The sequence below is a fragment of the Somniosus microcephalus genome, chromosome 12 (assembly GCF_052327205.1).
Source record: "Somniosus microcephalus isolate GS21.2 chromosome 12, FLI_Smic_1.0, whole genome shotgun sequence".
Lineage (NCBI taxonomy): Eukaryota > Metazoa > Chordata > Chondrichthyes > Squaliformes > Somniosidae > Somniosus > Somniosus microcephalus.
The window spans coordinates 13,251,881-13,273,924 of record NC_140998.1 but is presented as its reverse complement, the minus strand read 5'-3'; the positions used below and the strand labels follow the sequence as shown (position 1 = coordinate 13,273,924).

General features: G+C 55.3%; 1 protein-coding gene across 1 annotated transcript in view; it reads left to right on the top strand.

Moving 5' to 3' along the window:
* LOC147109030 (uncharacterized) overlaps nucleotides 1-22,044 on the top strand; it is a 195,981-nt gene that overhangs the window by 124,183 nt on the left and 49,754 nt on the right. The window contains exon 14 of the mRNA XM_086004169.1: nucleotides 10,560-10,817. Coding sequence (XP_085860295.1) covers nucleotides 10,560-10,817 — 258 coding nt within the window. The remainder of the gene's footprint in view (nucleotides 1-10,559; nucleotides 10,818-22,044) is intronic.

The window sequence follows — 22,044 nt, the reverse complement described above, 5'->3', positions numbered from 1 at the left end:
CCCCCCACCTCTGTCTGTCCCTGTGTCTAACCCCCCACCTCTGTCTGTCCCTGTGTCTAACCCCCCGCCTCTGTCTGTCCCTGTGTCTAACCCCACACCTCTGTCTGTCCCTGTGTCTAACCCCCACCTCTGTCTGTCCCTGTGTCTAACCCCCCCACCTCTGTCTGTCCCTGTGTCTAACCCCCCACCTCTGTCTGCCCCGTGTCTAACCCCCCACCTCTGTCTGTCCCTGTGTCTAACCCCCCACCTCTGTCTGTCCCTGTGTCTAACCCCCACCTCTGTCTGCCCCTGTGTCTAACCCCACACCTCTGTCTGTCCCTGTGTCTAACCCCCCACCTCTGTCTGTCCCTGTGTCTAACCCCCCCCACCTCTGTCTGTCCCTGTGTCTAACCCCCACCTCTGTCTGTCCCTGTGTCTAGCCCCCGCCTCTGTCTGTCCCTGTGTCTAACCCCCCGCCTCTGTCTGTCCCTGTGTCTAACCCCCACCTCTGTCTGTCCCTGTGTCTAACCCCCCCACCTCTGTCTGCCCCTGTGTCTAACCCCCCACCTCCGTCTGTCCCTGTGTCTAACCCCCCGCCTCTGTCTGTCCCTGTGTCTAACCCCCCACCTCCGTCTGTCCCTGTGTCTAACCCCCCACCTCTGTCTGTCCCTGTGTCTAACCCCCCGCCTCTGTCTGTCCCTGTGTCTAACCCCCACCTCTGTCTGTCCCTGTGTCTAACCCCCCACCTCTGTCTGTCCCTGTGTCTAGCCCCCGCCTCTGTCTGTCCCTGTGTCTAGCCCCCACCTCTGTCTGTCCCTGTGTCTAACCCCCACCTCTGTCTGTCCCTGTGTCTAACCCCCCCCCACCTCTGTCTGTCCCTGTGTCTAACCCCCCACCTCTGTCTGTCCCTGTGTCTAACCCCCCCACCTCTGTCTGTCCCTGTGTCTAACCCCCCACCTCCATCTGTCCCTGTGTCTAGCCCCACACCTCTGTCTGTCCCTGTGTCTAGCCCCCACCTGTGTCTGTCCCTGTGTCTAACCCCCACACCTCTGTCTGTCCCTGTGTCTAGCCCCACACCTCTGTCTGTCCCTGTGTCTAGCCCCACACCTCTGTCTGTCCGTGTCTAGCCCCCACCTGTGTCTGTCCCTGTGTCTAACCCCCACACCTCTGTCTGTCCCTGTGTCTAACCCCACACCTCTGCCTGTCCCTGTGTCTAGCCCCAACCTGTGTCTGTCCCTGTGTCTAACCCCACACCTCTGTCTGTCCCTGTGTCTAACCCCACACCTCTGTCTGTCCCTGTGTCTAGCCCCACACCTCTGTCTGTCCCTGTGTCTAGCCCCACACCTCTGTCTGTCCCTGTGTCTAACCCCACACCTCTGTCTGACCCTGTGTCTAGCCCCCCCACCTCTGTCTGTCCCTGTGTCTAGCCCCACACCTCTGTCTGTCCCTGTGTCTAACCCCCCACCTCTGCCTGTGCCTGTGTCTAACCCCCCACCTCTGCCTGTGCCTGTGTCTAACCCCCCCACCTCTGTCTGTCCCTGTGTCTAACCCCCCCACCTCTGTCTGTGCCTGTGTCTAACCCCCCACCTCTGTCTGTCCCTGTGTCTAACCCCCCACCTCTGTCTGTCCCTGTGTCTAACCCCCCCACCTCTGTCTGTGCCTGTGTCTAACCCCCCACCTCTGTCTGTGCCTGTGTCTAACCCCCCCACCTCTGTCTGTCCCTGTGTCTAACCCCCCCACCTCTGTCTGTGCCTGTGTCTAACCCCCCACCTCTGTCTGTCCCTGTGTCTAACCCCCCCACCTCTGTCTGTCCCTGTGTCTAACCCCCCACCTCTGTCTGTCCCTGTGTCTAACCCCCCACCTCTGCCTGTCCCTGTGTCTAACCCCACACCTCTGTCTGTCCCTGTGTCTAGCCCCACACCTCTGTCTGTCCCTGTGTCTAACCCCCCACCTCTGCCTGCCCCTGTGTCTAACCCCACACCTCTGTCTGTCCCTGTGTCTAGCCCCACACCTCTGCCCCTGTGTCTAACCCCCCACCTCTGTCTGTCCCTGTGTCTAACCCCCCCACCTCTGTCTGTGCCTGTGTCTAACCCCCCACCTCTGTCTGTCCCTGTGTCTAGCCCCCCACCTCTGCCTGTCCCTGTGTCTAACCCCACACCTCTGTCTGTCCCTGTGTCTAGCCCCACACCTCTGTCTGTCCCTGTGTCTAACCCCCCACCTCTGCCTGCCCCTGTGTCTAACCCCACACCTCTGTCTGTCCCTGTGTCTAACCCCACACCTCTGTCTGTCCCTGTGTCTAGCCCCACACCTCTGTCTGTCCCTGTGTCTAACCCCCCACCTCTGCCTGCCCCTGTGTCTAACCCCACACCTCTGTCTGTCCCTGTGTCTAACCCCACACCTCTGTCTGTCCCTGTGTCTAACTCCACACCTCTGTCTGTCCCTGTGTCTAACCCCCCACCTCTGCCTGCCCCTGTGTCTAACCCCACACCTCTGTCTGTCCCTGTGTCTAACCCCCCCACCTCTGTCTGTCCCTGTGTCTAACTCCACACCTCTGTCTGTCCCTGTGTCTAACCCCACACCTCTGTCTGTCCCTGTGTCTAACCCCACACCTCTGTCTGTCCCTGTGTCTAACCCCCACCTCTGTCTGTCCCTGTGTCTAACTCCACACCTCTGTCTGTCCCTGTGTCTAACCCCCACCTCTGTCTGTCCCTGTGTCTAACCCCACACCTCTGTCTGTCCCTGTGTCTAACCCCCCACCTCTGCCTGCCCCTGTGTCTAACCCCACACCTCTGTCTGTCCCTGTGTCTAACCCCCCCACCTCTGTCTGTCCCTGTGTCTAACTCCACACCTCTGTCTGTCCCTGTGTCTAACCCCACACCTCTGTCTGTCCCTGTGTCTAACCCCACACCTCTGTCTGTCCCTGTGTCTAACCCCCACCTCTGTCTGTCCCTGTGTCTAACTCCACACCTCTGTCTGTCCCTGTGTATAACTCCACACCTCTGTCTGTCCCTGTGTCTAGTCCCACACCTCTGTCTGTCCCTGTGTCTAGCCTCACACCTCTGTCTGTCCCTATGTCTAACCCCCCGCCTCTGTCTGTCCCTGTGTCTAACCCCCCGCCTCTGTCTGTCCCTGTGTCTAGCCCCACACCTCTGTCTGTCCCTGTGTCTAGCCCCACACCTCTGTCTGTCCCTGTGTCTAACCCAACTCCTCTATCCATCTCTGAAGCATTCTTTGGCCCTGGTTGTAGCCCACCTAGGAGAAGGTACTTCAAAGATAAAAACTGTGAGGAGGTCAACGAGAAACCGCCTCAGCCGCTCTTCCCTAGGCACTACCTCAAGAATCTCATGATAGTCTTTGAGTGAGGACCTCCCTAGAGTAGGACACTGGACGGAAAGATCGCACTCGATCCCTGTGTCTGACGCAAGGGGGAATTCTCCTTCATGATGCCGCCCAAAATTTGATGGGATCGCGGCGGAGAGTGATGGAAAATTGGTGAGGGCCACCCCGAATGGGAATCACCGACTGGGAATCACCGACTGGGAATCACTGACTGGGAATCACTGACAGGGAATCATCCTGACTGGGAATCACCGACTGGGAATCATCCCGACTGGGAATCATCCCGACTGGGAATCACCCAACTGGGAATCACTGACAGGGAATCATCCCGACTGGGAATCACCGACTGGGAATCATCCTGACTGGGAATCATCCCGACTGGGAATCACCCAACTGGGAATCTCCCCGACTGGGAATCACCGACTGGGAATCACCGACTGGGAATCACAGACTGGGAATCACCCGACTGGGAATCACTGACTGGGAATCATCCCGACTGGGAATCACCGACTGGGAATCATCCCGACTGGGAATCACCGACTGGGAATCACCCCGACTGGGAATCACCGACTGGGAATCATCCTGACTGGGAATCACCGACTGGGAATCATCCTGACTAGGAATCACCGACTGGGAATCACCGACTGGGAATCATCCCGACTGGGAATCACCAACTGGGAATCATACGACTGGGAATCACCGACTGGGAATCATCCCAACTAGGAATCACTGACTGGGAATCATCCCAACTAGGAATCACCGACTGGGAATCATCCCGACTGGGAATCACCAACTGGGAATCATCCCAACTAGGAATCACTGACTGGGAATCATCTCGACTGGGAATCACCCCGACTGGGAATCACCCCGACTGGGAATCAAGTGACTGGGAATCACCCCAACTGGGAATCACCGACTGGGAATCACCGACTGGGAATCACAGACTGGGAATCACCCGACTGGGAATCACTGACTGGGAATCATCCCGACTGGGAATCACCGACTCGGAATCATCCTGACTGGGAATCACCGACTGGGAATCACCCCGACTGGGAATCACCGACTGGGAATCATCCTGACTGGGAATCACCGACTGGGAATCATCCTGACTGGGAATCACTGACTGGGAATCATCCCGACTGGGAATCACCGACTCGGAATCATCCTGACTGGGAATCACTGACTGGGAATCATCCCGACTGGGAATCACCGACTCGGAATCATCCTGACTGGGAATCACCGACTGGGAATCACCCCGACTGGGAATCACCGACTGGGAATCATCCTGACTGGGAATCACTGACTGGGAATCATCCTGACTAGGAATCACCGACTGGGAATCACCGACTGGGAATCACCAACTGGGAATCATCCCGACTGGGAATCACTGACTGGGAATCACCCCGACTGGGAATCACCCACTGGGAATCAACCGACTGGGAATCAAGTGACTGGGAATCACCCCGACTGGGAATCACCGACTGGGAATCTCCCGACTGGGAATCACCGACTGGGAATCACCGACAGGGAGTCACCCCGACTGGGAATCACCGACAGGGAATCTTCTCTGCACCCTCTCCAGTGCCTCTATATCCTTTTTATAATATGGTGACCAGAACTGTTCACAGTACTCAAAGTGTGGTCTAAACAAGGTTGGACACAGGTTTAGCATAACTTCCCTACTTTTCAATTCTATCCCTCTAGAAATAAACCCTAGTGCTTTGTTTGCTTTTTTTATGGCCTTGCTACCCTGTGTCGGAACTTTTAGTGATTTGTGTATTTGTACTCCGAGATCCCTTTGTTTCTCTACCCCACCCAGACTCGCACCCTCCAAGTAATAAGTGACCTCCCTATTCTTCCTACCAAAATGTAATACCTCACATTTATCTGTGTTGAGAATCATATAATCATACAGCACAGAAGGAGGCCATTCAGCCCATCGTGCCTGTGCCAGCTCTTTGAAAGAGCTCTCCAACTAGTCCCACTCCCCCTGCTCTTACCCCACAGCCCTGCAAATTTTTCCTTTTCAAGTACATCTCCAATTCCCTTTTGAAAGTTACTATTGAATCTGCTTCCACCACCCTTTCAGGCAGCGTGTTACAGATCACAACAACTCTCTGTGTAAATAAAAATCTCCTCATTTCCCTTCTGGATTTTTTGCCAATTATCTTAAATCTGTGTCCTCTGGTTACCGACCCTCCTGCCACTGGAAACAGTTTCTCCGTATCTACTCTCTCAAAACCTCTCATCATTTTGAACACCTCTATTAAATCTCCCCTTAACCTTCTCTGCTCGAAGGAGAACGATCCCAGTTTCTCTAGTCTCTCCCCATAACTGAAGCCCCTCATCCCCGGCACCATTCTGGTAAATCTCCTCTCTTCCCTCTCTCCAAAGCCTTGACATCATTCCTAAGGTGTGGTGCCCAGAATTGGACACAATACTCCCGCCTAACCAATGTTTTATAAACGTTCAGCATAACTTCCTTCATTTCCAGTCTAAATATTTGCACTGCTGGTTCCAATGTTAAATGTTGACCAAACTTTATGACGAGGGGACATTGAACTAGAAGTTGTGCATGCACAGGAGTTTTAACACTACAGGAAACTCTTTGGTATCCGGCACCGACGGGACTGGGATGGTGCCGGTTGATTAAAAATTCCGGATGACGGAGAGGATTATCTACCGAGGCTATTTTTAACAAACAAAGGCCTAGAAATTCGGTTGTTTGCGCCAGCGGTTAGTGCCTTAAGAGACCGAGAATTGGGGCGTTGCCTAATGTTGGGGCGGGCGCAATGAAGATAGCGACAACTCCCATATTGACTATACATTTAACGCCTGCGCTAAGTGTTTGCGCGCGCCCGCGAGTGCAAGCACATAATGACGTCATTTCATCGTGCAACACCTTTTAGGGGCGCCTGAGCGGATATTGGGTGGCGCCCGGAGCCTTAACGCCTAGCGCTATTAGTGACAGTTCGAGGGAGCGCTAGCAGGCCCTTCTTGGAGTCAGGGGGCACTATTTAAAAGAAGCTTCAGCCACTTGGCCTGTTCATTGCGATCGTTGGTGGAGAGAGTTGGGGAGCTACTGTGGAGCAGAGTTTTTGGATTTTAGCATTAGAGTACTTGGGACCCTCAAACCTGTCCGGAGCAGTTGGAGCACTAGACCTAACAGCCTTCTGACCAACTGGCATCGGAATGGGAGATGCTTTGGAGGGCGACGGGCTCCTGGCCGAACACTATGAAGGGGCAGAAAGACGGCGGGAGAGAGGGCCGGGATTGGCCAGAAGGAGGAGGGGCGATGGAGGTTGCCCAATCCGAGGGTATGCTGCGAGGGTCTTTAGGGGTCATACCTTGACATGTCGGAGGAGCAGTGTGTGCGAAGGCTCCGAATCGGGATGGACGTTGTTACTGAGCTGTGCCACCTGCTTACTGAGGATCTGCAGCCGTGTCAACGGTGCATGACCTCTCTGTCAGTGGCCGCTAAACTGACTGTTGGCCTCAATTTTTATGGCAACGGATCCTTTCAGTGAGCCATTGGGGACATCGCGAATATCTCTCAGGCTGCAGTCCACTGCTGCATCCGGCAAGTTACAGCTGCCCTTTATAGGAGAAGGCGTCAATTCATCACCTTCCCTCTGACCCTGGAGAAGCAGGCGGAGGAGGAGGAGGAGGAGGAGCATGCGGACAAGGAGGAGGAGGAGCAGGAGGAGGAAGATGGAAGGGCTCCTGAAAGTGGAAGGGCCATCCATCACTGGCTCATGAGGAGTCGTCTCGAGGCCCCTCTGGCGGAATGATGAGTGTCTTAACTGCTGCGCACTTTGGATGTTTGAAAGCATCTGAAAGCCAGCATCACTGTAATTATTCACGTACACCTTAGCACATTTAAACTTCTCTTTATTGTCACAAAAGTCTTTCATTACTGCAAAACGTCATGTCAACAGAAACCATAACAAACAAAATAACACTAAACTCTTCGGCAAAGCCGCCAAACTGAACAAACTTTTTCCAACAATTCCAACAGGTGAGGGTCTCCTTGAGTTTGGCCAAAGAAACGTCTCAGGACCTCCCTCTACTGCTGGCCCCTTGATGGAGAACAACTTCTCTTTCGCGCTCAGCCCCTTCCCTCCCTGCTGCTCCTACGTAATTGAACCCCAGTGGCGGGGTGAAGGCTGGGGGATGCCTGCTGACTGTCTGGAAGCGCAGAAGCCCCTGAGGGACGGCCTGGCCGACCTCTGGGCTTGGAGGGTGCGGACGCAGGATGCTTGATCTGAGCATGGCTGGAAGCAGTGTGCCCTGCAGGTGGTGGCAGCTGCACTGCAGACGTGCCAGCGCTGGCATGTGGAATGGTCACCTGCCGAGAGAGGACACCTGCACCATTGTCGGACGACACACTGGCTCTCTGAGGGGACCGGCTCGGCTCATCCGCCACAATCGCATGCTCCACTGATTCCTGGCCTTGTATGGGACTGGAAGGGCCGGGGTGATCCTAGCTGATGCAGATAGGGTGGCTCTGGGTGTGGACGAGGCCGGCAAGTGACTGCGTGGCAGCAGTGAGGACCTGTGAGCCAGGTGCCAGTGCTTCGGAGAAGCCCTGGACAGTTCCTTCCATTGCTTCGGACAAGGCCAGTGCTGACCGCTCCACTGCCTCGGACAAGCCCTGGACAGACCTTTCCATAGCGGCCTCGAAGCCCTGGACAGTCCTCTCCATTGTTGGTGCAAAGCCCTCGACAGACCTCTCCATTGTTGCCCCGGAGCCCTCGACAGACCTCTCCATTGTTGCCCCGAAGCCCTGGAGAGTCCTGTCCATTGTTGCCCCGAAGCCCTGGAGAGTCCTGTCCATTGTTGCCCCGAAGCCCTGGAGAGTCCTCTCCATTGTTGCCCCGAAGTCCAACACACTCTTTGCCAGTGAATCTATTGACTGAGGCATCCTCCACACTGCAGCCATCAGCTCAGTGTGCCTGAGCCGGGCCTGGGTGCTCATTTCAGCCAGGCGACGCACCTCCTCTGCACTCTGTGCAGCAGTCATCACTACCTGCCTTGCCCTCCGGGGAGACGGTGGCCGAACTTGCCTAACCCCCTTGCGTTGCTGCATGCCGCTGGGTCCGGCAACTGCCTGATCATCAGAGCCCCCCCGCCTCCCCTCCAGGGAACTACTATCCCCAGTCTGTACATGTGTATGCTCCTCTGAGATTGGAGCGGATGGTCTGGCTTCCTCCTGATCCTCAACTCCGGAGGCACTGGCACTGGCAGCTTCAGGGCGTGGAGCCCCAGTTGATGATGCATCATCTGAAAGCAGGGAGGTGGAAGAGTGGCTTTAGCAAAAGGACAGGTTGGCAGAAAGGCATGGCAGATTGCGGCACACTGAGGAAGCATGCTGGCGGGGGGACCAAGTGGAAGGAGACAGTTGCAAAAGGTGAGAGCCTTACCCTCGCTGTCGAGAATGGGGTCGGCAGCTGCAGTGGTTACAGGACCAGACAGACGTCCTCCAAGAATCTGGTGCACTCTCTCCTCGAGATCCGTGAGAGTGACCACTTGTGGAGGTCCGCCACCGGTTCGACGCTGCTCCCTCCGCATCGTCGCCAGCTTGGACTGTAGGGGAAAGAAGGGGAAGTTCTGTAACATGATGCCTTGAGAGATCATCTGATGCTCCCCATGGTGCAAGAGCCCTTACATGATGCCTTGAGAGATCATCTCATGCCCCCCATGGTGCAAAAGCCCTTACATGATGCCTTGAGAGATCATCTCATGCCCCCCATGGTGTAAGAGCCCTTACATGATGCCTTGAGAGATCATCTCATGCCCCCCATGGTGCAAGAGCCCTTACATGTGGCCTTGAGAGAAATGTCCATGTGTGTGTCCAGAAAGGGCCATGGGTGCTTGCTGACAGATGGTCATTGGGGCATCATGGCAACAGGATCCTCGAAGTTAGGTGCAGATGGAGGGAATCAGAAGTTTGCATAACCAACACTCACCCTAACGACCCGAGTGAGGTCGTTGAATTTCTTCCTGCACTTGAACAGGGGTCCTGGTCGCCAAGCTGTTGGAGTTGACCCTCTGAGCAACTTCCCTCCAAGATCGCCGGTAAGCCTTTTGATTCGGCCTCTTGCCATTGTCAGGATACAGAACATCTCGACGGCGCTCAACTGCAGACACCAAGTGGTCCAGGGCCTCAGTGCTGAAGCGCTCTGCTCTCTGTCTCACCTTCTCCATCCTCACCAAGTTTGTTGCGCCAGAGAAGGGCGAGCGCCGATTCTGAGGCCTACAGGGCGTTGAGTGTAGCAGCTCAGGCTGACTGACCCACCCCTTTAAGAGCTGGCCGGCGCCTGGAAGTCTCGTGGTTTCCGGCAATTGAGATCACCTGCGCTGCGCCCGTCCACGACTATATTGGGTAGCGCCTGAACTTTTGCGCCTTAGGAGCCCCGTGCAACGTCTGAGTTAGCGCCTCAATCCCCTTTGGGGGCGATGCAACCCAATATCTCGCCAGGCAACGATAAGTTTCGTCTGGCTATAAACTTTGCGCAGCGCCAGTTCTAACGCCTCAAGCGGGGCTATACCCAATTTCGAGGCCAAAGACTCAGACTCCTGAGGTGTTCGGACTTCCGACAGCGCCAAGAAACCAAGTAGTGGCAGTTTGGAGAACTACCCCCTCTGACTAACTCGGCCACCGTGGGAGACTCGGACTCGGACTCGGCAACATTTCCGGTGATTGAGGTGTTGTTTTCGGCGTATGAATTTTGCCGGTTAATAGAGAATTCCGGATATTTAGGTGTCGTTAAAACGAGAGTTTCCTTATCGAGATTTTGTTGGCAGGTTAGCTATCACAGAATCACAGAATCACAGAAACCCCACAGTGCAGATAGAGGCCATTTCGGCCCATCGAGCCTGCACCGACACATATCCCACCCGATCCCCGTAACCCCTACACCAACACATATCCCACCCTATCCCTGTAACCCCACGTAGTTAATCCCCCTAACACTAAGGGTCAATTTATCATAGCCAATCAACCTAACCCGCACATCTTTGGACAGTGGGGGGAAACCGGAGCACCCGGAGAAAACCCACGCAAACACGGGGAGAATGTGCAAACTCCACACAGACAGTCGCCCGAGGCCGGATTCGAACCCGGGTCCCTGGCGCTGTGAGGCAACAGTGCTAACCACTATGCCACCGTGCTGCCCCTTGTTATGTCTTGTGTCTTTGAACATATGAGAAATATTGTAATCACCCTTCTTTGCTTGCAGGTTAATTGAGGTCAATGGGATAAGTACACTGGATTGCTCTATGGCTGCACTGGAGCAGGTGTTTGGTCGAGCGAGCACTGCCCGGATTATGGTCTTGCGGAGCGGGGGGAAGCAGTGCATCAATTCAATGGAAGAGGCCAGCTCTTTGGAGAGCGCGCTCACGGAGCTGACGAACCTGCAGTCAGAGTTCATCGCCACCAGCGTGGAGCTGTCGGCCCTCAGGGGCGAGAAGGGAGTGATGTGGGCGGAGATCGAGAAGTAGGTGCCACTTGAGAATGGCGACAAAGGCGGAAACTGCTCACCGCCGCTCATTGCTTTCTGTTTCGCAGCTAGTTTCGGATCCAGGCGGCCACGGCCCCTTTAATCACATCCGCTTCCACTTTGCTAGCAAGTCTATTGTGTGAAATTTTACCTAACGCCTTCTGAAACACGACGTCAACCATCCTATCTTCATCGGCCTTCTTTGTTATTTAATCACAGGACTCAATCAAGTTTGTCAGACGCGATTTGCCTTTAACAATCCGTGTTGGCTGTCTGGGGGAGGGGCAGAATGAGATGACCTGTCGCTGGGGGAGGGGAGCGCTATCACTGGGGGAGGGGGAGAGCTGTCACTGGGGGAGGGGGAGAGCTGTCACTGGGGGAGGGGGAGAGCTGTCACTGGGGGAGGGGAAGACCTGTCACTGGGGGAGGGGGGAGTCCTGTCACTGGGGGAGGGGGAGACCTGTCACTGAGGGAGGAGGAGAACTCTCACTGGGGGAGGGGGAGAGCTCTCACTGGGAGAGGGGGAGAGCTATCACTGGGGGAGGGGGAGAGCTATCACTGGGGGAAGGGGAGAGCTGTCACTGCGGGGGGAGAGCTGTCACTGGGGGAGGGGTAGAGCTCTCACTGGGGGAGGGGGAGAGCTGTCACTGGGGGAAGGGGAGAGCTGTCACTGGAGGAGGGGGAGGCCTGTCACTGGGGGAGGGGGAGAGCTGTCACTGGGGGAGGGGGAGAGCTGTCACTGCGGGGGGAGAGCTGTCACTGGGGGAGGGGGAGACCTGTCACTGGGGGAGGGGTAGAGCTCTCACTGGGGGAGGGGGAGAGCTGTCACTGGGGGAGGGGGAGAGCTGTCACTGGGGGAGGGGGAGAGCTGTCACTGGAGGAGGGGGAGGCCTGTCACTGGGGGAGGGGGGAGACCTGTCATTGGGGGAGGGGGAGACCTGTCACTGGGGGAGGGGTAGAGCTCTCACTGGGGGAGGGGGAGAGCTGTCACTGGGGGAGGGGGAGAGCTGTCACTGGGGGAGGGGGAGAGCTGTCACTGGGGGAGGGGGAGAGCTGTCACTGGGGAAGGGGGAGAGCTGTCAGTGGGGGGGGGGAGAGCTGTCACTGGGGGAGGGGGAGAGCTGTCAGTGGGGGGGGGAGAGCTGTCACTGGGGGAGGGGGAGAGCTGTCAGTGGGGGGGGGGAGAGCTGTCACTGGGGGAGGGGGAGAGCTGTCAGTGGGGGGGGGGAGAGCTGTCACTGGGGGAGGGGGAGAGCTGTCACTGGGGGAGGGGGAGAGCTGTCACTGGGGGAGGGGGACAGCTGTCACTGGGGGAGGGGGAGAGCTGTCAGTGGGGGAGGGGGAGAGCTGTCAGTGGGGGGGGGGGAGAGCTGTCACTGGAGGAGGGGGAGGCCTGTCACTGGGGGAGGGGGGAGACCTGTCATTGGGGGAGGGGGAGAGCTGTCACTGGGGGAGGGGGAGAGCTCTCACTGGGGGAGGGGAGAGCTGTCACTGGGGGAGGGGGAGAGCTGTCACTGGGGGAGGGGTAGAGCTCTCACTGGGGGAGGGGGAGAGCTGTCACTGGGGGAGGGGGAGACCTGTCACTGGGGGAGGGGGGAGAGCTGTCACTGGGGGAGGGGGAGAGCTGTCACTGGGGGAGGGGGAGAGCTGTCACTGGGGGAGGGGGGAGAGCTGTCACTGGGGGAGGGGAGAGCTGTCACTGGGGGAGGGGGAGAGCTGTCACTGGGGGAGGGGTAGAGCTCTCACTGGGGGAGGGGGGAGACCTGTCATTGGGGGAGGGGGAGAGCTGTCACTGGGGGAGGGGGGAGAGCTGTCACTGGGGGAGGGGAGAGCTGTCACTGGGGAGGGGGAGAGCTGTCACTGGGGGAGGGGAGACCTGTCACTGGGGGAGGGGGAGAGCTGTCACTGGGGGAGGGGAGGCCTGTCACTGGGGGAGGGGAGAGCTGTCACTGGGGGAGGGGGAGAGCTGTCACTGGGGGAGGGGGAGAGCTGTCACTGGGGGAGGGGGGAGACCTGTCACTGGGGGAGGGGGAGAGCTGTCACTGGGGGAGGGGAGGCCTGTCACTGGGGGAGGGGGAGAGCTGTCACTGGGGGAGGGGGAGAGCTGTCACTGGGGGAGGGGGAGAGCTGTCACTGGGGGAGGGGGAGAGCTGTCACTGGGGGAGGGGGAGACCTGTCACTGGGGGAGGGGGAGAGCTGTCACTGGGGGAGGGGGAGAGCTGTCACTGGGGGAGGGGGAGACCTGTCACTGGGGGAGGGGGAGAGCTGTCACTGGGGGAGGGGGAGAGCTGTCACTGGGGGAGGGGGGAGAGCTGTCACTGGGGGAGGGGGAGACCTGTCACTGGGGGAGGGGGAGAGCTGTCACTGGGGGAGGGGGAGACCTGTCACTGGGGGAGGGGGAGAGCTGTCACTGGGGGAGGGGGAGAGCTGTCACTGGGGGAGGGGGAGACCTGTCACTGGGGGAGGGGGGAGAGCTGTCACTGGGGGAGGGGGAGAGCTGTCACTGGGGAAGGGGGAGAGCTGTCACTGGGGGAGGGGGGAGACCTGTCACTGGGGGAGGGGGAGAGCTGTCACTGGGGGAGGGGGAGAGCTGTCACTGGGGGAGGGGGAGACCTGTCACTGGGGGAGGGGGAGACCTGTCACTGGGGGAGGGGGAGAGCTCTCACTGGGGGAGGGGGAGAGCTGTCACTGGGGGAGGGGGAGAGCTGTCACTGGGGGAGGGGGAGAGTTCTCACTGGGGGAGGGGGAGAGCTGTCACTGGGGGAGGGGGAGAGCTCTCACTGGGGGAGGGGGAGACCTGTCACTGGGGGAGGGGGAGAGCTGTCACTGGGGGAGGGGGAGACCTGTCACTGGGGGAGGGGAGAGCTGTCACTGGGGGAGGGGGAGAGCTGTCACTGGGGGAGGGGGAGAGCTGTCACTGGGGGAGGGGGAGAGCTGTCACTGGGGGAGGGGAGACCTGTCACTGGGGGAGGGGGAGAGCTGTCACTGGGGGAGGGGAGACCTGTCACTGGGGGAGGGGGAGAGCTGTCACTCGGGGGGGGGGAGAGCTGTCACTGGGGGAGGGGGAGAGCTCTCACTGGGGGAGGGGAGACCTGTCACTGGGGGAGGGGGGAGAGCTGTCACTGGGGGAGGGGGAGAGCTGTCACTGGGGGAGGGGGAGACCTGTCACTGGGGGAGGGGGAGAGCTCTCACTGGGGGAGGGGGAGACCTGTCACTGGGGGAGGGGAGACCTGTCACTGGGGGAGGGGGAGAGCTGCCACTGGGGGAGGGGGAGAGCTCTCACTGGGGGAGGGGGGAGAGCTGTCACTGGGGGAGGGGGAGAGCTGCCACTGGGGGAGGGGGAGAGCTCTCACTGGGGGAGGGGGAGAGCTGTCACTGGGGGAGGGGGAGAGCTGTCACTGGGGAGGGGGAGAGCTGTCACTGGGGGAGGGGGAGAGCTGTCACTGGGGGAGGGGGAGAGCTGTCACTGGGGGAGGGGGAGAGCTGTCACTGGGGGAGGGGGAGAGCTGTCACTGGGGGAGGGGGAGAGCTGTCACTGGGGGAGGGGGAGAGCTGTCACTGGGGGAGGGGGAGAGCTGTCACTGGGGGAGGGGGAGAGCTGTCACTGGGGGAGGGGGAGAGCTGTCACTCGGGGGGGGGGAGAGCTGTCACTGGGGGAGGGGGAGAGCTCTCACTGGGGGAGGGGGAGAGCTGTCACTGGGGGAGGGGGAGAGCTGTCACTGGGGGAGGGGGAGAGCTGTCACTGGGGGAGGGGGAGAGCTGTCACTGGGGGAGGGGGAGAGCTGTCACTGGGGGAGGGGGACAGCTGTCACTGGGGGAGGGGGAGAGCTGTCACTGGGGGAGGGGGAGAGCTCTCACTGGGGGAGGGGGAGAGCTGTCACTGGGGGAGGGGGAGAGCTGTCACTGGGGGAGGGGGAGAGTTCTCACTGGGGGAGGGGGAGAGCTGTCACTGGGGGAGGGGGAGAGCTCTCACTGGGGGAGGGGGAGACCTGTCACTGGGGGAGGGGGAGAGCTGTCACTGGGGGAGGGGGAGACCTGTCACTGGGGGAGGGGAGAGCTGTCACTGGGGGAGGGGGAGAGCTGTCACTGGGGGAGGGGGAGAGCTGTCACTGGGGGAGGGGGAGAGCTGTCACTGGGGGAGGGGAGACCTGTCACTGGGGGAGGGGGAGAGCTGTCACTGGGGGAGGGGGAGAGCTGTCACTGGGGGAGGGGGAGAGCTGTCACTGGGGGAGGGGAGACCTGTCACTGGGGGAGGGGGAGAGCTGTCACTCGGGGGGGGGGAGAGCTGTCACTGGGGGAGGGGGAGAGCTCTCACTGGGGGAGGGGAGACCTGTCACTGGGGGAGGGGGGAGAGCTGTCACTGGGGGAGGGGGAGAGCTGTCACTGGGGGAGGGGGGAGACCTGTCACTGGGGGAGGGGGAGAGCTCTCACTGGGGGAGGGGGAGACCTGTCACTGGGGGAGGGGAGAGCTCTCACTGGGGGAGGGGGAGAGCTGTCACTGGGGGAGGGGGAGAGCTGCCACTGGGGGAGGGGGAGAGCTCTCACTGGGGGAGGGGGGAGAGCTGTCACTGGGGGAGGGGGAGAGCTGCCACTGGGGGAGGGGGAGAGCTCTCACTGGGGGAGGGGGAGAGCTGTCACTGGGGGAGGGGGAGAGCTGTCACTGGGGGAGGGGGAGAGCTGTCACTGGGGGAGGGGGAGAGCTGTCACTGGGGGAGGGGGAGAGCTGTCACTGGGGGAGGGGGAGAGCTGTCACTGGGGGAGGGGGAGAGCTGTCACTGGGGGAGGGGGAGAGCTGTCACTGGGGGAGGGGGAGAGCTGTCACTCGGGGGGGGGAGAGCTGTCACTGGGGGAGGGGGAGAGCTCTCACTGGGGGAGGGGGAGAGCTGTCACTGGGGGAGGGGGAGAGCTGTCACTGGGGGAGGGGGAGAGCTGTCACTGGGGGAGGGGGAGAGCTGTCACTGGGGGAGGGGGACAGCTGTCACTGGGGGAGGGGGAGAGCTGTCACTGGGGGAGGGGGAGACCTGTCACTGGGGGAGGGGAGACCTGTCACTGGGGGAGGGGCGGAAGGTGCTGCCAATGGCCCAATAGGTATCAATGTAAGAGATGCTGGCCACCTTGTAACCATGGCCGGGGATGTTGACAATGAAAGTTACTAAACCTGCAATATGGCAAAAGAACCAGGGGGAAAACTGTTTTACGCAGCGAGTGGTTAGGATTTGGAATGCGCTGCCTGATAGGGTGGTGGAGGCAGACTCAAGAGTAGCCTTCAAAAGGGAATTGGATAAATACTTAAAGGAGAAAAACTTGCAGGGATATGGGGAAAGAGCAGGGGAGTGGAACTCAAAGGAGCCGGCGCAGGCTCAATGGGCCGAATGGCCTCCTTCTGTGCTGCACTATTCCATGATTTATAGAATACCATTAACCCATGAAGGTAGTCTTTGGGTAAGTATTTACCGTTGACAAGACGCACCCATCGAGTTAACTTTCCCTTTAAGACTGATGAGCGATAACTTGATCTTTCGGCGATAATGTCAAACAGGCAATATCAAAGGGAAGGAATATCAGGCGAGGCGAAGAATGGGCGGCCTATCCGACATCGCCTGTCTTTGCACAATCGCCCAAAAGCTAAAACGACCCCATGCCGTTCCAAAACCTCAACTCTAGACTTTTCCTTTTCTAAGGCTAGGGGAACCAGTACAGCTTTCGTTGAACGCGAGTCCTGTCTGATAGGGTGCTGCTTGTTTTCTCTGAGCCTCTGACTATGGGGAGATGAAATGCTTCTGAAAGGGAGAAAGGGATTGGAAGGGCCTTTGAGCAGAGTGGGCCTGTTTCCCCCAGGAAACCTGAGCTGAAGTCACGGGTGAAAAAGCGTCTCTGTCCCATGGGACATTCGGGTAAAGTCGATTATTTTAATCAGGCCAACGAGCAGTAAAAATAGCACAGAGAGCATTTTGGTGTAAATGGGCACCGCTGGGTATCGAGGCCCGATATCCACAATCACATTATTACTTAATTATGATTTGTGTATGTCACTGTATTATACATATTTACAATTGTTTGTTTTATACTTGTGGTGCCTTGGGGCACTTGCCATAACGGTTTATGTTCCCGTCTGGTAACCCTGGGGGCAACATTGCTTTTGTTCAGCTTCTTTTAGTTTGATTGGGCCATATTTTTCTTTTCTATATTAATTGCCAGCAAAGTTGAAGCCCATGGAATAAAAGGGACAGTGGCAGCATGGATACGAAATTGGCTAAGTGACAGGAAACAGAGAGCAGTGGTTGTTTTTCGGACAGGAGGAAGGTACACAGTGGTGTTCCCCAGGGGTCGGTTTTAGGACCACTGCTTTTCTTGATATATATTAATGATTTGGATCTGGGTGTACAGGACACAATTTCAAAATTTGCAGATGACACAAAATTTGGAAGTATAGTGAACAGAGATGGGGAGAGTGATAGACTTCGAGGACATAGACAGGCTGGTGAAATGGGTGGACACGTGGCAGATGAAATTTAATGCAGAAAAATGCGAAGTGATACATTTTGGTAGAAAGAATGAGGAGACGACTGATAAACTAAAGGGTACAATCCTAAAGTGGGTGCACGAACAGAGACCTGGGGGTATGTGTGCACAAATCGTTGAAGGTGGCAGGGCAGGTTGAGAAAGTGGCTAAAAAAGCTTACGGGATCCTGGGCTTTATCAATAGAGGCATTGGGCTCGAATTTCCAAGCCCTGTGGAGGCGGGTTTGGAGGCGGGAGTGGCGGGAAAATTGCAGAATCGGGGGGTATGAACCCTTCCCGCCCCCAACCCGCCTCCATGCCCGTTTCCCAGGAGGCGGGTACCCGACCTGTGCTGGGAGCCACCTCCCCGAGGCGGGAAAGGGATTAGTGCCAATTAACTGCCTGTTAACAGGTAGTTAACAGGCAGTTTTTGGCCTAATCCCTATTTTTAGCCCTGAAGTGCGGGCTGCCCGATGGCTCCAAACCACGCCAAGTTAGCGAGGTGGACCGTCGGGCTGAAGGGCTTAGAGGGTTCGAGATGTCCGGTGTTCAGGTGAGTGATGGGTGCATAAGTGCAGAGGTAAGTGTGTTTGGCATGTATAAAGTGTTTAAATAAGTTTTACCTTTACTTACTAATGCAGGCTTCCTTCCTTCAGGTCTCAGGAGTCCCTCATCTCACCGGCACAGAAAGCAGAATGGCCGCGAGCTGTCAAAAGCTGCAGCTTTCTGCTTTCTGTTCTGGAGAGATTTCTAACTGAGTCTGTGGAGAAGGACTCAAGTTAGAAGACAGATTGTCAGTGTTTGACAGCTTCACAGAGCTGTCAAACGCTGATATTTCATCCGTCAAAAGCTCTTGACAGATGAAATGTCAATCCCTGACGTCACCTGTAACTGGGTCTCCCTTAATTGGCCTGCTGAGCCCGCTGGGCAGGCTTAACAAGGTCAATCAAGGGAAAATCACGTGGGTTGGCCACAAATCGATGGAGGCGGGACTACAACCCAAAAAGTGGGAGTCCCGCCTCCATCATGTCCCCATTGACAAAATCCAGCCCATAGAGTACAAAAGCAAAGAAGTTATGATTAACCTGTATAAAACACTGGTTCAGCCTCAACTGGAGTATTGTGTCTAATTCTGGGCATCGCACTTTAGGAAGGATGTGAAGACCTTAGAGAGGGTGCAGAAAAGATTTACAAGAATTATTCCAGGGATGAGGGACTTCAGCTACGTGGCTAGACTGGAGAAGCTGGGGTTCTCCTTGGAGCAGTGAAGATTGAGAGGAGATTTGATCGAGGTGTTCAAAATCATGAGGGGCCTGGACAGAGTAGATGGAGAGAAACTGTTCCCATTGGCAGAAGGGTCACGAATCAGAGGACACAGATTTAAGGTGATTGGCAAAAGAACCAAAGGCGATGTAAGAAAAAACTTTTTTACGCAGCGAGTGGTTAGGATTGTGAATGCAAGGCCTGACAGGGTGGTGGAGGCAGACTCAATCACGGTTTTCAAAGGGGAATTGGATAAGTACCTGAAGGAAAGAAATTTGCAGGGCTACGGGGAAAGGGCGGGGGAGTGGGACTAGCTGAAGTGCTCTTGCAGAGAGCTGGCACGGGCTCGACGGGCTGAATGGTCTCCTGTGCTGTAACCATTCTAGGATTCTATGATGCTCTATAAGGGGCACCTGTTGTGCTGATTCTTGTTTGGTGACCCTGGGCAACCCAGTGTCACCCTCATTGGTGCATGAAAATAGGTACAAGTGTGTGACACACCGGGATGAGAACATAGCAACATACGAATTGCTAGATGAAAAAAGACCACGGTTCATCTAGTTCATCTTCTACCATCCTGGTAGACATATGACTAATCACAGCGATCAATCTCTATCAATGAGTCTACAACAGACCCAGACATGAGGTGAGGAAAACCCCCAGTGGTGGAGAGCTTTGGGAACCACAGGTCCAGATTCACCTGTTCCTCCCGAGCACGCTGCACTCCCCACACGTCATGTCTCAAATTACTCACATACTGTGTCCCAAAATGCTATTTTCTGAAAGAAATTAATTTAATTTGCATTTGAATGAATCAACACTAACTGCTCCCATCGTCTCCCTCGGGAGCCTGTTCCATTGTTTGACCACTCGCTCACTGAAATATTGTTTCTGCCAATTAGTTTTGAATTTAACCCCCCTTCAAGTGCAGGCCGTGTCCTCGGGGGTCTGCTGTTCTGGACGAGGTGAAACAGCTTGTTGTGGTCAAATGTCAGCAACATAAATTTCTACAAAAAGAAAATACTGCGGATGCTGGAAATCTGAAATAAAAACAGAAAATGCTGGAGATACTCAGCAGGTCAGGCAGCATCTGTGAAGAGAGAAACAGAGTTAACATTTCAGGTTGATGACCTTTCGTCAGAACTGGAAAAAAGCAGGAAATGGAACAGATTTTTAAGCAAGTGTAGTGGCTGGGAATAACAACAGAAAATGCTGGAAAAACTCAGCAGGTCAGGCAACATCCGTGGAGAGAAATTTGAGTTGACGTTTTGGGTCGAACCCTTCTTTAAAACTGGAAAGAAAAGAAAATAGATCGAAGGCAGGGCTGCGATCGGACAAAAGAAGTGAAAGAAACAAAAGAAGTAAAAGAGACAATAAAAGGTATTAGAAGCTAGACAAGATGGTAATAGGCTGAGATTAGGTGTGAAGTGTACTGGCAGGGCAAGAGATAGCTGCCAGGTGTGAGAGAGAAACAAAAGGAAAGGGGGGGGGAAAGGAGTGGAAAAATTACAAGCAAAAATGTAATAGGGGCCGAGGTTATGATCTGAAATTGTTGAACTCGATATTGTCCGGAAGGCTGCAGAGTGCCTAATCGGAAGATGAGGTGCTGTTCCTCTCACTTCTTTTGTCCGATCGCAGCCCTGCCTTCGATCTATTTTCTTTTCTTTCCAGTTTTGAAGAAGGGTTCGACCTGAAACGTCAACTCAAATTTCTCTCCACGGATGTTGCCTGACCTGCTGAGTTTTTCCAGCATTTTCTGTTGTTATTTCGGATTTCCAACATCTACAGTATTTTGCTATCGTGTAGTGGCTGAGAAATGGGGGAGGGGATGAAAGAACAAAAGGGAAGGCCTGTGATAGGGTGGAAGGCAGGAGAGATTAAGTGACATTGAGAGACATTAAGAGATATTCAAGGCAAAAGGGGATGGTAATGGGACAGGTTAAGAAACAAAGGCTGGCTCTAGATGAAGTGTATACCTGATCAAACACGAGAAGGGAGACAGAAAGCAATGAAGATGAACAAGGTAAAAGAGACAAACGGAAATCCCGTCGGAGAGAAGAGCAGAACTTCTTCAAGGTGGGCATTCCTGGAAGAGAGGTGGCAGTGAATTAAACACTAATACAAAAAGAAAATACTGCAGATGCATAAATTTCTACCCTATTGTGTCTACAGGGTACTATCGCCCCCTCATGTATATCATGGCACCTCTTGTGACCATCGCATAAAGCTCAGAAGAGTGGAAAGATAGCCCCATCAAAAAATAACTGTAAATCTTCAACTATAACATCTCCCCCCACCAACCCCCCCAGCCCCCGTGTATAATGTGCACCCTCCCAGTTTGGGCCATAACATTTTGGAAAACCATAGTATCTGTTTATTAAACGTTCCACCTCCCCCGCCCCTGCCCCCAGCCACACCCTGCGCACACACACTTGGCTGGTGAAACTTGTTAAATTATTTCCATATGTGTAATCCCAAGAGTTTCAGCGTGGAAGCTTGAGGCTATTAAGTACAGGAAGTGAATGCTGGGGAATGAATCTAGCACAAGATTGTGTCCGTTTAATTCATGGATTGCTATTCAAGCAGGTCAGTGGAGCTTTGCTGTATTGTTCTTCAAAGTCTGGAAAGTGATTTATCGATTTAATACCTGCGATAAGATGCATGTCCCATTTGTGATTTTTTTTTTAAGGGATACAATATATATTTCCCAAGGAAGTTTTCTGGGGTTCACAACATGCATTGTAGCAATACTGTTGGACAGAGTATAAATCAACAAATAATGGAGGCCTGTAAAAAAGGTAGGGTAATAATCATGGGTGATTTTAATCTCCATATTGATTAGACAAATCAAATTGGCCATGGTAGCCTTGAGGAGGAGTTCATAGAGTGTATCCGGGATGTTTTCCTAGAACATTATGTAATGGAACCAACCAGGGAGCAGGCTATCTTGGATCTGGGACTGTGTAATGAGATAAAATTAATAAATGATCTTACAGTAAAGGATCCTCTAGGAAAGAGTGATCATAGCATGGTTGAATTTCAAATTCAGTTGGAGGGTGAGAAAGTTGTATCACAAACCAGTGTCCTGATCTTAAACAAAGGCAATTACAATGGCATGAGGGCAGAACTGGCTAAAGTGGACTGGAAAAATAAATTAAAGGATAAGACAGTTGAAATGCAATGGCAGACATTTAAGGAGATCTTTCATAACTCTCAACAAAAATATATTCCAGTGAGAAAGAAAGATTTTAAGAGAAGGGAGCACCATCCGTGGCTAACTAAGGAAGTAAAGGATGGTATGAAATTGAAAACAAAGGCATACAATGTTGCCAAGATTGGTGGGAGAGACCAGAGGATTGGGAATTTTTAAAAAAAAAGCAAAGGATGACTAAAAAAATAATAAAGAGAGAGAAGATGAATTATGAGAGTAAACTGGCAAGAAACATTAAAACAGATAGTA